Genomic DNA, 15,926 nt, shown 5'->3' on the forward strand with positions numbered 1-15,926 from the left:
TGCAATATTTCTTGTAGATAGCCACCCCCAAGCCAGATTCAAAGCCTAAGTAGTGAAGTTCTCAAGTGAATGTTCTATATTTAGTTAGTTCCTAGGAGTCCAAGGACCTCACAGTGATTCCACATACAACCCCAACAGGACTTTTCTAACCAATGTGTCTCCTTCTCCTCAACAACAATCTGATGTTCCTTCTCTCAAAATCGTTCCCTTTCTCTTTTTCCTGCACGTTCATGCCTTTATCCTTTTTTTTTCCTCTCTCCAATCACTCTGCCCACTCTACTCTACATCCAATGATATGTATGTGCCCCAAAATGTATTCCTTGTCTTTTGCGCTAACACATCCTCTCATCTCTACATGTGCTCCTGAATCCTCCTTTTTTCTTTATATTGTCAAGGAAGATGTGTTTCCCTCTATGTTGTTCTTGCGCTTGTGAATGCTCTCTTCACATAGTCCAAAACTTCTCTTATTCTCTCTTTCCATGGGCCAGCCCCTAGTCCTCTCTGTTTCCCCCTATCATGTTGACCATACTAACACGATTTTCTAGGTACATGGATAGCAAGGCTCGTCCTATTATGCAAGAGCCCCATCTCTTTTCTTAATTTCCTATACTAACTACCCTTTCGTCTTTGGGAAGCTAGATAGTTTCTTAATTACACCTCTGATTGCAATCTTTTCTCGGGCACTTCTCCCAGCAACTTCTCCACTCAAGCTCTAAATGCGTGTCCTCTTCTCAGACAATCTTTATACTACATTTTCTGCATTATTTATGTGAAAACAATTCATAATAATAGTTATGAGATGGATTAACTACAAGGGATGTCATAATGAGCATGTGCCCTAGAATGATTCCATGGATATTCCAAATAAATAATGTAAAAGAGCTAACACGGGTGGTGGTTGTGATATGTTTAATTCAACTTTGATGTGAAGGTTAGGGGTGATATTGCTCTTGCAATAACAAGATCTTTTCTTGCATGTGAAACCCATTCCAATGCAAACTGTTCACCTATTTTGAATAAATGCTCCATACTATTAACGTTGTGGGACTAACTGACCATAATCCACCTAGTTATGAGAAGTTCCAAGCTATGGTGTTTGGCAGGGAGAAGGCATAGCTAGAGAAGGCTATAACACCATTGAAAGTGTCTTTTAGTGTGGGTGGATATCTCATTGTTATGGGTAGTTGGACACATTGTTAGAATCATCCACTAATAAGCATCATTGTCTCTTTGATATTTGGCTCATATATTTTTAAGGTTATCAATTGTTTAAGTCAAAAAAAGAATACTTTGTCCTTAAAAGACTAATTATATGAGATCATTATAGAGGTGGGGCCATCTAATGTTGTCCAAGTCATCACTAATGCAAAGCAAGTTTGCTAAGTAACAAAGTTAACGGTCTAAAAAGAATACACATTAGTGTATACAATCTAGAACATTACTAATTTAAATGAATTTTAATATGTTTTTTTTCATTACCCTGGTATGTCTATTTTGAAATAGGGCTTCTAGAATTTTAATTTAATTATCAATAATTATTAAGTGGATGGTGGAGATTTAACCTCCATGAAATATTCTAGAATATTTGTAGTAGTATACACAAATCAATGGTTGAGATTTATCTTTGAAGTAATTATGCCCCTTTTACTATTTTAATTAAATTGATTAATTAAAAAAAATGTCATATAAACAAGTGTCATATGAAGTAACTTATGGGTTTTTGGGCATTTAAAGATAAGTCATGGTATTAGCCCATGAAATTGTAACTAAACCTATTTACAAATTAAGAATCTCCATAATAAAGTCAGGGTAAATCTCCATGGTTAAGAATCTTGTTTCATGTTTTTTTAAATGTATATATGTTTAACTTATATATTAATTAATTTTATAATTAATAATAATTTAAAATAAAGCTGTAAATTATTTTTTATTTTTGTGTTTTATTAACAACTTTAGATGAATCATGAAGTGTTTTGATATTTATTATGGATTGATGCCTATCAATATTCACTAGCCATTTAATTTATATAGTTACGCTAGTATATATATATACCCTTAATGTACCCACAAAAATATATTCATATGTAGCATATTCTTTAACAACTTCATTGAAAGAAAATGACAAACTTCAGTGGAATCTAGTGCTTATTGAAAATAAGCATAAAATTTATGGTTTTATATGTAATTAGCACCATTCACAAGCCATTCATTGTGAGTTTGCCAAATTCGGACTTCTTAAACCAATTGATACTTGATTATGCACTTATTACATTCTTCTTCATTGGCTATTGGAGATGGAACTATTGGAGTTGTTTTGACTTTGGATAAATCATTTTCGGGCCGATGTTAAATTTGTGAAAATATGTGATATGATTTATGTGTGGATAGGAACAACTTATGTTTAGGTGATATTTATGAGAATATGAACCCTATGCGAAGGGATTCAATGACAATGATAAAAGAGATCCTATTTTATACCCACAATGGAAAACATTTATACAACGGTAGCAGAATAAACTAAGCAACCCATCTGAAATAAAACAAATGCAATCAATGTGAAATGGTATGATCGTGTAATGGGAAGGCAGGCTCCTTCCCAAAGAAGAGAGGTGGTGAAAGGATTTATGAATGTTGTTAAAAAAAATTATGTTTCCATAGAAGGGGCATCTGATATATGTTTTCAATTTTGCCTCATTTTCACTTGTACAAGTTGTCTCTATCTCACATGTCACTTTGAGAAAGAGGTGTAAGCATAACGATCCAATGGATCACTGGTGGTTTCATCGTGTATGCTCCAGGTGGCAAGGATTTGCCATATGGTTGCTCTCAAAGGTAGAAACCTTTTTGTTTTATTAAAGGAATTGGAGCACTTATTATTTATCCTTTTAGTGAAAATAAACCAATTAGGATCGAAGAAGGTAAAGAACTTAGTCTACCTTCATTTCAGACTCTATCTCATTGCTCAAAAGAACCAAGATAAAAGGAAAATCCTTCTAAAAATGGGGCCAATAGATAGAGAATGTTGTGTTGTGGACAAGGATCCTTGTCAAAATACCTCCAATTACAACGCTAGAAGAGCGGCCTTTGCTTGAGAGAAATGGTAACTTAGAAAGCTTATTGACTGAGGACCTAAGTGATGAGGAGAGGAAGGGTGGAATAGAAGACTTGCCTTGAGGACTTTGCGTTGGTTATTTTGTTACATTTTTAGAAATGGTAACTTGGAAAGCTTATTGACTGAGGACCTAAGTGATGAGGAGAGGAAGGGTGGAATAGAAGACTTGCCTTGAGGACTTTGCGTTGGTTATTTTGTTACATTTTTGGAAAGATCATTAGAAAAAAATTTAATATACTTAGTTTAAGACTCAAGAACAATCAATGAGAATGATCAAGTTTTCCTAATCATTATCCAATATCAAATCAAAATAGGAAAATGGCACTAAAACATTGTTGATCTACATAAATTTCAGTGATGTTATTTATTTGATTTATATTTTACGTGTGTACAACTGATATACCCCTTCCTCACATTCAAAAAGTGTTGTAGTACTTATGTTGCATGGAGACCCGTCCCCCATAAAAAAACCCATGTACCTTGCTTCCCCACATTCCTGGGACTAGTGGACACTTACGAACCGTCGCCAAATTGTTGGGGACTTCCTTGTTGTCTCCAATATGTTCTGGGTAGATTTCAGGGATGTTCCAGACAGATTTTAGGAATATACTGGAAATATTTTAGGGATAATCTGGTTATATATCTTTAGTTTTATAATCATGGACATTGATGATTGGACAATATGATCACTTTTCCATCCATTATTTTTGTATTGCACTTAATCTAAAGTTGTACAAGTTGTATCTCAAAACATGGGTTTTGTATGGTAATGAGTTTCAATTGGGTTTCTAGTAATTTAAATATTGTATTTTCAATAACAAAATTACAATAAGCAAAGTCTCCATGTCAAGAAAACAGGAAATGAAACATTTCAAAGGATTGATCCTTGTAGTTATTGCTCTTGCTTTTTTTCATTTTTCAGGTCATTTCAGCTTTTACATATTGTACATAGGTTTCCAGGAATCTTTCAAGTCCAATGCTTCCACCATCCCAACTTCAACCATTGTGAAAAACAATCAGATATTAGACTTGGATGGGGTACTAAATGTTTGAATAAAATCCTATTCAACCACCTTCTTACCGAAATATGAATCTAATCTCTTTATAGAATCAAAGTTATAGTGGTTTTCAATATAACTGTAAAGGTTGCAAAACCTCCTGAAAAGGGAATGCCTTTTACATTAGTATAATAATCATTAACAAGAAATATGAAGAAAAGCTGCTATAGAGACACTGTTTTGTCTCATAAACCGTTCATGGATTTTATTGCAAATTGAAAATGGTTAAACTTAAGCTTCCTAAAGTTAAACTGCATTTTACTCATGTCTTGCAGCCAATAATGGAAAGTCACCCTGTCCTTTTTAAGTTCAAGTCATAATTGCCATCCCTAACCAACTGTCATCTGAAAATTTTGGAGATGCGCTCTTGCTGTCCCGGGACACGTCCCCATCCCTTCCATTCCCCGTCCGGAAAACCAATGCAACATAGTGTTGTACCCATGCACCTAAGCAACATTGCTATTTGGAAAGATCAGTTCCTAGACAAATATCATCACATTAAAAGTCAAGAAAAGGCACAACAGAACAACTAAAAATAGAAGGGTTTCAACATTTTACAACGTCAAAGTGATGTCTTTTGGCCATGAAAATGCTCCACCAGCAAATTATATAGAGCGGATCTGTTCAAATGTATCTTAACTTCACAGGCTCTAATGTTTTGTTAGTTAGATTCAGCTAAACATTACAGAATCCAAAACACTTTGATTGGGATGACAGACTCCGAGAAGTTATTAGATTAAATTTAAGAAGAGTAACTGAGATTCATCAATACCATAATGCAAAGAACTGTAGTAAGTGATGATCTGATATTTAAAACAGCCCGCACAGAGGTATAATGCAGTGTTTCTAGAATTGACTAGTATATGAGAACTGCCAAATTAGCATGATATTAACGTGATATGAAACACCAGCTTCTCTTTGTACAGAGTATACACAGCCAAGCAAACGAATAGTATGCACATATTAATTTGAAAGCATATATATACATGTTAATCAGTTAAATGAATATCACCAGTAATCTCTACAAGAACACAATCGTTATGCACATATTAATTTGAAAGCATATACATACATGTTAATCAGTTAAATGAGCATCACCAGTAATCTCTACAAGAACACAATCCATTGTTTAAGTGGTGGAAACGGTTAGCATCTCTCACAATAATTTCTCGTCCAATAATCTTGGAGATGAACTTAGCGGCATTGTGGCAATCATTACACACACGAAGGTTCTTCATAACCCGGATGGGAGTGCCTAGGCTTGTATTGATGATCCCACAAGCGATGGCCAGCTTCTCACTATGAGTGCATAGCATGTTTTCCTTCAGCTCCTCCTCCACATCTTGCAGCACAAGATTTGTGTTAGGCACATATCCTATCACTTTCATTTGGTCATACAAAGTTTCCAACACTGCATAAATTTTTTCAGATTGAGGATGGGTTCTGTCTCCCACAAGGAACGTATGAATCTCTCTATTTAACTCAATAAAACTACTTCCTGGTTGCTTCTTCACGTCTCTCTCTTTCATCATTGTCCTCAACTTCACTACATCCTCCCACCTGCCCGCCTCGGCATAGATGTTCGACAATAATACATAGTATCCAGCCTTTGGTTTCAATTCAAAAAGGTGTTTCGCTATTTGTTCTCCAAGCTCAATATTGCAGTGAATTCTGCAGCCCCCAAGCAAGGCCCCCCACACAACAACATCGGGTTCTAATGGCATCTTTTTAATAATGTCATGTGCTTCACCTAGATGCCCGGCACGAGCGAGAAGGTCAACCAAGCATGCATAATGCTCCAACTCAGGTGCGAGTCCATAATCGGACTTCATACATTCAAAGTATTGCAATCCCTCGTTCACTAGCCCTGCATGAGAGCAGGCAGTCAAAACACCAATGAAGGTGATATGATCTGGCTTTGTGCTTGTTTGTTGCAATTGGGAAAAAAGAGCAAGAGCATCCTCACCATGTCCGTGAAAACCATATCCCAAAATCATGGCATTCCATAAAACCACATTTCGACTAGATACTTTGTCAAACACTTCCCGAGCAATTCCTATGTAGCCACATTTGGCATACATGTCTACAAGCCCAATGCCTAAAACATCAGTTTCAAATCCTCTTCTTATTATATAACCATGGATCTGCTTACCTTGGTCCAGAGCCAATAAATCAGCACATGGAGGCAGAACACTGAGCATGGTTACTGAGTCAGGTTTTATGCCCTTCACTATCATTTCATTGAAGAATGCCAAGGCTTCATGGGGCTGGCTATTTTGGGAATAACCAGCAATGATTGCAGTCCAGGACACAACATCTCGTTTAGGCATTCTTTTAAACACTTGTAGGGCAACGCCTACATGTCCACATTTTCCATACATGTCTACAAGCCCATTGCCCACAACAATATCAGATATAAATCCACTTCTTATTGCATGACCGTGGATCTGCTTACCTTTTTCTAGAGCCAATAAATTGGCACAAGCAGGCAAAATGCTAACCATGGTGACTGAATCAGGTTTTATGCCCTCAACTTGCATTTTCTTAAAGAATGCCAAAGTCTCATGAGGATGGCCACTCCGGGAATAACCAGAAATGATAGCATTCCATGACACAACATTTCTTTGAGGCATTCTTTCAAACAATTTATGGGCAATTTCAACATTCCTGCATTTGGCATACATGTCCACAAGAACGGTGCCCACAACAACATCATAGTCAAATCCATTTCGTATTGCATAACCATGGATTTGCTTACCTTGTTCCAGAGCCAATAAATTGGCACATGCTGGCAAAACACCAACAATGGTGATTAAGTTGGGTTCTATGCCCTCTACTTGCATTTCACTGAAGAATGTCAATGCTTCAAGAGGGTGCCCATTTTGGCAATACCCACCAATGATTGCATTCCATGACGCAACATTTGGTTGAGGAAATCGTTCAAACAATTTGCGGGCAATATTAACATTCCCACACTTGGCATACATGTCTACAAGTCCAGTGCCCACAACAACATTAGATTCAAATCCACTTCTTATTACATGACCATGGATCTGCTTACCTTGTTCTAGAGCTAATAAATCGGCACAAGCAGGTAGAACACTAGCCATGGTGATTGAGTTGGGTTTTATGCCCTGGACTTGCATTTCTCTGAAGAAAGATAAAGCTTCATGGGGTCCGCCATTCTGGGAATAACCAGAAATGATTGCTGTCCATGACACTACATTTCGTTGAGGCATTCTCTCAAACAATTTGTCAGCAATATTGACATCCCCACATCTGACATACATGCCCACAAGCCCAGTACCCACAGTAACATCAGATTCAAATCCACTTTTTATTACATAACAGTGGATTTGCTTACCCTGTTCGACAGCCCGTAAATCGGCACATGCAGGCAGAACACTAACCACAGTAATCAAATTGGGTTTTATTCCTTGAACTTGCATTTCATTGAACAATGCCAAAGTTTCATGGGGATGACCATTGCGAACGTAACCAGCAATGATTGCGTTCCATGACACAACATTTCGTTTGGGCATTCTGTCAAACACTTGGCGTGCATTCTCTAACCTTCCACACTTCACATACATTGATGCAAGTGCGGTACCCACATAAACATCTGCCTCAAACCCCTGAGAGATTATATCTTGATGAATCTCTCTCCCCGCCTGCAGAGCTAATATGCTGCCACATGCATTGATTACAGAAATAAATATCATTTTGTCCGGCTCTATGCCTGCGCGTTGCATTTGGTAATACAGCCTCAACGCTTCCTCGAACAAGCCATTCTTTACAGAATCTCTGATCGTTTCTCGCCATAAGAAAACGTTGGTTCGTTTGTGTTCGAGTGTATTGGATTGTGTGTATAGGTTTTGGCCGCCATACACGATGCTTCCCACCGAAACTCCTCTCTTTTTTCCTTTATTCTTCTGCAGCCGTACAACAACATTGGAGCTGGGAGTAGAACGACGGCCATAAAAATAAAGATGATAAGAATTAGAGTGCAGAACCAAGGGAAGATGGAGATACCTGTGATGGCGATATCTGTAAGAGGGAGTCTCATTCGGAGGTGGAGATGGAAATAAAGAAAATGGGGCAAATGGTGACAGATCCATTATAGGTAACATAGTAGAAGGAGGAGGAGCTTCTTCATACTCTTATCATGGTTGAACTAAAATCCTGGAGTGTAGGTTGGTGTCATTGTATCTTCTTTCTTTCATTTAAAACAGTATGGAGTCATGTCTTGTAACATTGTATTTGACATAATGGTATTCTCTGTGATAATACAGACTATTTATACACTAACATATCCTGGTTTGTAATCCACAATCAAAACCACCTTCTTTCTCTAAGCATTAATGGACTCTCTCCATGCTTGAGTTCTTCCATGATGAAATCTATTGTTGTGCTGAACAAAGCTTTGCCAAAAAATATTACTGTTGCAAAAATCCTACGCCTGAACTGAAAATTTGTGAGAGCAGGCTGCTGGTGCGAAAACTCTATCGCTGAATTGAAATTGTGTAACATCAGGGTGCCATAGAATATCGCTGTCATAAATCTATTTCAGAAAATTCTGCAGTAAGTGTAAAAAAATAGCCGTTGAAAATAATGTCATCTAAACGAAAGTGTAAATGTTCACAGGAGGGTTTTATGGTAAGGGTTGATAAGAAAATGCACAGTTACATCTAACTTTTAATTAAGGAAGGAGAGTTTGATGTCAAGTTGGTACTAGGCCGAGAAGACAGAAGAATTTGATATTGATACCTTTTCTCTAAGCATTAGATAAACCAAAAGTTGATTTGAGTCCAAAGAATGAAAATGCCATTGGAGCATCTTGTTTTGCTAGCATATATATAGAAAGAGAGATTACTTCTCCTATCTTTTGCAATAGATTATGTGTTTTATTTTAAGTATTTCTAATCATTTGCCATTGTTAAATTGTTCATATATTTAGTTTTAAGTATTTTTAAAGATATTTTGTTTTAAATTTTTATCAAACATGAAAAGAGTTTGTAAAAATTTTGTTTTGCTAGCATATATATAGAAAGAGAGATTACTTCTATCTTTTGCAATAGATTATGTGTTTTATTTTGAGTATTTCTAATCATTTGGCATTGTTGAATTGTCTATATATTTAGTTTTAAGTATTTTTAAAGATATTTTGTTTTAAATTATTATCACATGAAAATTTGTAATAATAAGGTTATAAGAATTTGTTTTTAATTTATATTATTATTAAAATATTTTTAATTTGGGGAAGGTGTGTAAGTTTCATCATCAATTTCGACATTTAGAGTTTTGGTGTTTAAAATCGATTTGCAAGTAATCTCACCTGTGTTCAAATCTCTGGAAGCGTCACCCATATGCCCGTATCGTAGGAGGATACAAGCAATATGAAAGTAAGTCTCATCACCAACTCCGCCCTCCAGATTTTTGGTGTTTGGAATCGATTTGCAAGTAATCTCATCTGTGTTCAAATTTCTGGAGGCAGCACCCATATGCCCATAGTGTAGGAGGATACAAGCAATATGAAAGCAAGTCCCGTCACCAACTCTGACCTCTGGAGTTTTGGTGTTTGGAATCGATTTGCAACTAGTCTCACCCGTGTTCTATTTCAACCCCAGGTGGATGAACCCACGTTTACTTTTTAATGAAGGGCGAAGATTAGATATTTTGGGAATATGCTTCATCTAAAACCAATATCGATATTTATGCCTTCGCCTTCTCTGTCGGAAATTGAAGTGGAAGAGCCATGATGTGTTAACATTTGCAACATTGTTGTTGTTTGAGCCCAGTTGTGATTTCCAAAGGACGCATGCTTATGTTATGATTTGTGCTTTTATAATATTTTTATAAGTGCATAATATTTTATAGTTATTTTTTAAATACTATCATGCTTTGGTTCTAAGTATTAATGCCTACAGTTTATTATTACCTTGGGTTTATAATATCTATCATGGTCAACAACAGTTACCATGTTTTATAAATTCAATCATGACCAACTACGGTCAACAATATTTTATAAAATCAATCGTGGGCAATCATGGCTAATCATGGTCAACCATGGTCCAACGTCACATTGTGGCAAAGATTGTCTCAATATGAAAATCAATCATTATTACAACCATGGTCCAACGTCGCATTATAACAAACATTGTCTCAATATGATAATCATAGTCAACCATGTTCAATCATAGTCAACCTTGGTCAACCATGTTCAACCATGTTTTAAAAAATCAAAAATGGTCATCCATGGTCAATCATGGTCAACCATAGTCAAACGTCGCATTGTGACAAAGATTGTGTTGATATGAAAATAAACCATGGTTGAGAATGGTCAACCATGGTCCAATGTCACATTGTGACAAGGATTGCCTCTATATGAAAATCAACCATGGTTAACCATGTTTATTTTAGTGTTTATAATATTTATCTTAGGGTTTATATACCTTGGGTTTATAATATTAGTCCCTTGGGTTTAATATTATTCCATTGGATTCATAATCCCTTTGGGTTTTAGTATCAAACCCTTGGGTTTATTATATCAATCCCTTAGGTTTAATATTTCATTAGGTTTATAATATCGATCATGGCTAACCATGTTTTATAGATTCAATCATGGTCAAGCATGCTCAACCTGGTCCAACGTCTCATTGTGATAAGGATTGTCTCAATATGAAAATCAACCATGGTCAGCCATGTTTATTTAGGTGTTTATAATATTTAATATTATAATATGGGTTTAATATTATTCAACCATGGTCAACCATGTTTTATGAAATCAATTGTTGTCAACCATGATTAATCATAGTCAACCATAGTCCAGTGTCACATTGTGACAAAAGTCTCAATATGAAAATCAATCATTGTCCCAACCATGGTCGAACATTGCATTATGACAAATATTGTCTCAATATGTTAGTAAACCATAGTCAACCATGGTCAATCATAGGCAATCTTGGTCAACCATGCTTTATAAAATCAAACTTGGTAATCCCTGGTCATTCATGGTCAACCATGGTCCAACGTCGCATTGTGACAAGGATTGTCTCAATACAAAAATCAACCATGGTCAACCATGTTTATTTTAGTGTTTATAATATTTATCTTTGGGTTTATATACCTTGGGTTTGTAATATTATTCCCTTCGGTTTAATATTATTCCCTTGGGTATATAATCCCTTGATCCCTTGGGTATATAATCCCTTGATCCCTTGGGTTTATAATATCAATCCCTTGGGTTTAGTATTCCCTTGGTCCACTATTGCATCGTGACGAATATTGTCTCAACATGAGAATCAACAATGGTCAACCATGGTCCAATGTCGCATCATGACAAATATTCTCTTGATTTGAAAATCAACATGGTCAAGCATAAGCAACCATAGTCCAACGCCTCATTGTGACAAGGATTGTCTCAATATGAAAATCAACCATGGTCAACCATGTTTATTTTAATGTTTATAATATTTAATATTATAATAGTCCCTTGGGTTTAATATTATTCAACCATGGTTAACCATGTTTTATAAAATTAATCATGGTCAACCATGGTCAATCATTTACAATCATGGTCAACCATATTTTATACAATCCAACATGGTCATCCATGGTCATTCATGGTCAACCCTCTTTGAACATTGCATTGTCACAAAGATTGTGTTGATATGAAATTCAACCGTGGTCCAACGTCGCTTTGTGATAAGGCTTGTCTCAATATGAAAATCAACCATGGTCAACCAAGTCTATTTTAGTGTTTATAATATTTATCTTTGGGTTTATATAAATTGGGTTTTGTAATATTAGTCCCTTGGGTTTAATATTATTCTCTTGGGTTCATAATCCCTTGGTGTTTTAGTATTAATCCCTTGGGTTTATTATTCCCTTAGGTTTATAATATCAATCATGGCAACCATGGTCAATCATAGGTAACCATGGTCAAATGTCGCATTGTGATCATGATTGTCTCAATATGAAAATCAACAATGGTCAACCATGCTTCAATGTCGCATTGTGACAAATATTGTCTCGATATATTCAAATCAATCATGGTGAAGCATGCTCAACCATGGTCCAACGTCGCATTGTGACAAGGATTTTCTCAATATGAAAATCAAGCTTTGTCAACCATGGTCATTTTAGGGTTTATAATATTTATCTTAGGGTTTATATACCTTAGGTTTATAATTTTTATACCTTGGGTTTATTATTCGCTTGGGTTTGTAATATCAAACCCTTTGGTTTATTAATATAAAGGTTCATATTCCTAGGGTTTATTATTATTCCCTTAGGTTTATAATCCCTTGGGTTTTTAGTATTAACCCCTAGGGTTTATTACCCCTTTGGATTTATAATATCAATCATGGTCAACCATGGTCAAATGTTGCATTGTGAAAACGATTGTCTCAATATGAAAATGAACCATGGTCCAGAGTCACATTGTGACAAAAAATTGTGTCAATATGAAAATCAATCATGGTCAAGCATGGTCCAACGTTGCTTTGTGACAATGATTATCTCAATATGGAAATCAACTATGGTCAACCATGGTTTACCATGTTTATTTTAGGGATTATAATATTTATCTTAGGGTTTATATGTCTATAGAAATTCTATGTAGATTCGAAACTGCTCATGAAATATAGTAAATCATAAGACTCAAATCTACTCTACTCATCTGTGGAAAGAAATTCATGATCGAGAACACATATCATAAACATACACAAGTATTTAACACACATACACAGAGATTTATCTAGGGGAAAACAACTTCTCAAAACCCCTTACTATCTGTATTGCATTAATCAAAGAATAGAGAAGAAATGCAATGCTTTCTCAAGCCTGAGAAACCTCTGCAAGTGTATAGTCTTTCCCTCTGCTTGAATGACTGAACCTGGCCAACATTTAACCATTTTTTCAAGCCTCCAAGCTCCTATTTCCTTGCTTTGTTCCCTTGGGAAATTGCCCCTATTTTTTAGGAATTTCACACTAAGGACTTACGCAGTTACCATGTAACACCCTCCTCCCACGTCCACCCAAGTAGCCATACCAACAAAGGTAAACATGAGATGAGAGGCTACTATGATCAAATTTGACCTCCTAGGTGACCTTAAGGAAGTGGAATCGACAGAACATCACACACATTCATCCAACACCATCAACAAAACCTTTAAGAGACAAGTTACCCACCCAGACATCTTGTCCACGGGTCCCACTATTGTTCTAAAACTTTGAGGCCATAGTCACTCTCATGCTATGGCAAGAGGGCGACCACAGACCTAAAGTCACTCTCACAGGCCTACATGCCAGCGATTGTGGACCAAACTTGCTAGTTTTGTGTCAGTGTCCTTGGGATTTAAGCCACTTTTTTAGGCCCAAAGCCCAAGCCACTGCCCAGAATGGAATGAAAGCTCGGAATCAAGTAAGTATAGGGAAACAATGATGCAAAAGTAAATAGTTGATCAAGACCTTAACCAGACCCCTACTATGCATGATAGGCATTTGATCAAACATAGTGTCAACATGTAACCTACAGGTGCAAACAATAGAATTAAGTGTAGGGATCTCATACTTATCTGAGAATCTCCATGAACCATTGTTTCCTCGTGTCATTTGTTTCCTTATCACTTATTAGGTCATAGATACCATATCCATTCAAATACAAGTAAAAACATGTTGAGAGCCATACATAATTGTTGTCATTAAATGTGCATATAACTAGTATAATAGGAACAGAATTACAATGAACATATCAATCATACATAATTGTTGTCATTAAATGTGCATATAACTATTATAATAGGAACAGAATTACAATGAACATATCAACCATCAAAATCCATATATATATATATATATATATATATATATATATATATATATACATGAAAATCAATGGCATGAATTTCTCATTAATCAATGCAGTGAACCAACAGGAGATGAGACTACCACATTCCACCCAACCATAGATTAGCTGAGCCAAGTCTCTCTTCATCCAACCCCCGTGCCATATTCCAAGGATGAATGTGGGACCCATAGAACACATCAAAAAACACCAATCAATGTGGATGCCACCAGAGTTCTACGCCTACACTGTGAGTGCATCCTAGTCTCTCAGGCTTTACATGCATCCGCAGTCCAATCCAGGGATCATTAGGCCCTACACCAAGACATACTCTCTAGGATTTACCGTGCATTCCATCCCAAAATCACTAGGCCCAATGGAGAGAAAATTCACCTCTTGGATTTACCGTATATCCTGCCATTCACTGGAAAGGATTCCTAGGCCCATCGAGGTACATAATCTAGATTTACGCAACCCACAATCCAATTCAGGGGCTACTAGGCCAATGGATTTGTGCATCCTCATTCTGGTTCAGGTACCACTACCACCATGTCTTTGTCAATTCGGAGATCCACCCCACTCGGCTTCGAATCCAATCTAGCCATCCCACACAAACCGAATGAGAGAAACCATCTCATCAAATCTATCAAGAAATGGCAAGGCTAGGCTAAAAATATTGTCACACCTAGAAAAACCCATGCCATGGTAGAAAATAAACACATGCAATCCCATGCATGCCAAATCTAGCAAGGAAAATACACATGCAAGTCGATACTTGCAATGAGTCATGATGTAGCTACTTGATCATGCCTTTGCTTGCTTAATCTTTGCTCCCTCTTGCCTTCTTTTCCTTTCTTGCTCCAATGCCAAAGTGCTCCAAGAAAACTCTAAGTGTCCAAGAGTATGAGAGAGAAACAGAATAATGAAAGAGCCCCAAATCTAAACTGACAAAAGGTTACCAATTGATCCTCATAAGTCTTTTTATGAATGAGGCCTCTGTTTTCTTCATTTTCCATTATTTTCCTTTAGTTTCCTCCTCACATGCAACCTGTGAACTTTCACCTCCATTTTCTCCTAATTTCCATTAATTCAATAAATAATTGTGCCAAAAATGTCATTTTGCCTTTCCAAAGCCTTGGCCATTTCCTTTTCCAATTTCCTTAGCCATAAACAACCAAATGAACACCTCCTGGGATATCTTGCCCAACATTCAGCTTGGAATAAGTGTCCCATTCATCATTGTTTTTAACTTTTATTACATGGAATTTTCTCCAGGGTTGTTACATACCATAGGTTAATCCTCCGACTGCATGCACCACATGTATAAATTGGAATAGTTTACAACTAATAGTACACTGCCCTTGAACTCCAATCTCAACTGGGTAACTCGAATTCTCTGCATGCAACAATTATTTTGGGTTGATTGATCAGTTAACTGGTTGATCACTCAGTGTGGTTGAAGTTCCACTTCCACAACTTTGACCTCCACTAGTTCTTCTGACAGTTAGAAGTAGTTAAATCAATAATAACTCAAATTAATTGAAATAGATTGCTACAAATTAGTAATCAATCATGCTAAATTGAACTCAATTGTCTCCAACTCAAATTAACTAAGTGACAAGTGCCACGTCACCTCAGTTAACTACCTCCAAGTATTATGTTGAAATTGAAATTCGAATTTTAATCTAGTTTGACCAAGGAAAAGTCAAAACTAGATTTTCTTGTTGCATTTTCAACACTCCCTCACCAGAACAGGATTATTAACCACCTAATTCATGCACTTGTGGAACTCGAATTTTCCTCTTGTCAAAATATTTGCACCTTATTCCTCTGTCGGAATGCACTGCAACAACATAACCCACCTCTGGACAAAATCATGTAGATGGTGATATTGGATATCAATATGCTT

At 36.3% G+C, this 15,926-nt stretch overlaps 1 protein-coding gene across 4 annotated transcripts; it reads right to left on the reverse strand.

Annotated features, from left to right (window-relative positions):
• Positions 1–4,193: 4,193 nt before the first annotated feature.
• On the reverse strand, positions 4,194–8,984 carry LOC149183921 (pentatricopeptide repeat-containing protein At1g11290, chloroplastic-like). 4 transcript variants are annotated; one of them, XM_089417314.1, is made up of 3 exons: positions 8,203–8,983; positions 5,331–8,102; positions 4,194–4,629 (listed from the first exon to the last, which is right to left on the reverse strand). In XM_089417314.1, exons 2-3 carry the CDS (start codon positions 7,920–7,922, stop codon positions 4,480–4,482), a joined length of 2,742 nt encoding a protein of 913 aa, XP_089273440.1. In that variant the 5' UTR covers positions 7,923–8,102; positions 8,203–8,983; the 3' UTR covers positions 4,194–4,479. The 4 variants fall into 4 exon arrangements, 3 of the variants coding, with proteins under 3 accessions (XP_089273440.1, XP_089273438.1, XP_089273439.1); XM_089417312.1 differs by having other exon boundaries at positions 5,331–8,984; XM_089417313.1 differs by having other exon boundaries at positions 4,194–4,616; positions 5,331–8,983.
• Between the last annotated feature and the right edge of the window lie 6,942 nt (positions 8,985–15,926).

The sequence above is a fragment of the Pinus tabuliformis genome, chromosome 3_2, assembly GCF_031772625.1.
Source record: "Pinus tabuliformis cultivar Carrire ecotype Pingquan chromosome 3_2, CPIR1, whole genome shotgun sequence".
NCBI lineage: Eukaryota > Viridiplantae > Streptophyta > Pinopsida > Pinales > Pinaceae > Pinus > Pinus tabuliformis.

What these genes read in the sequence shown, in the direction of transcription:
- LOC149183921 (XM_089417312.1), bottom strand. Translation starts at nt 8,300, where the DNA reads ATGTTACCTATAATGGATCTGTCACCATTTGCCCCATTTTCTTTATTT. An exon ending in TTATTGGACGAGAAATTATT is followed by an intron (nt 4,630 to 5,330) that starts GTGAGAGATGCT and finishes CTTTCCAAATAG; the next exon opens with CAATGTTGCTTAGGTGCATG.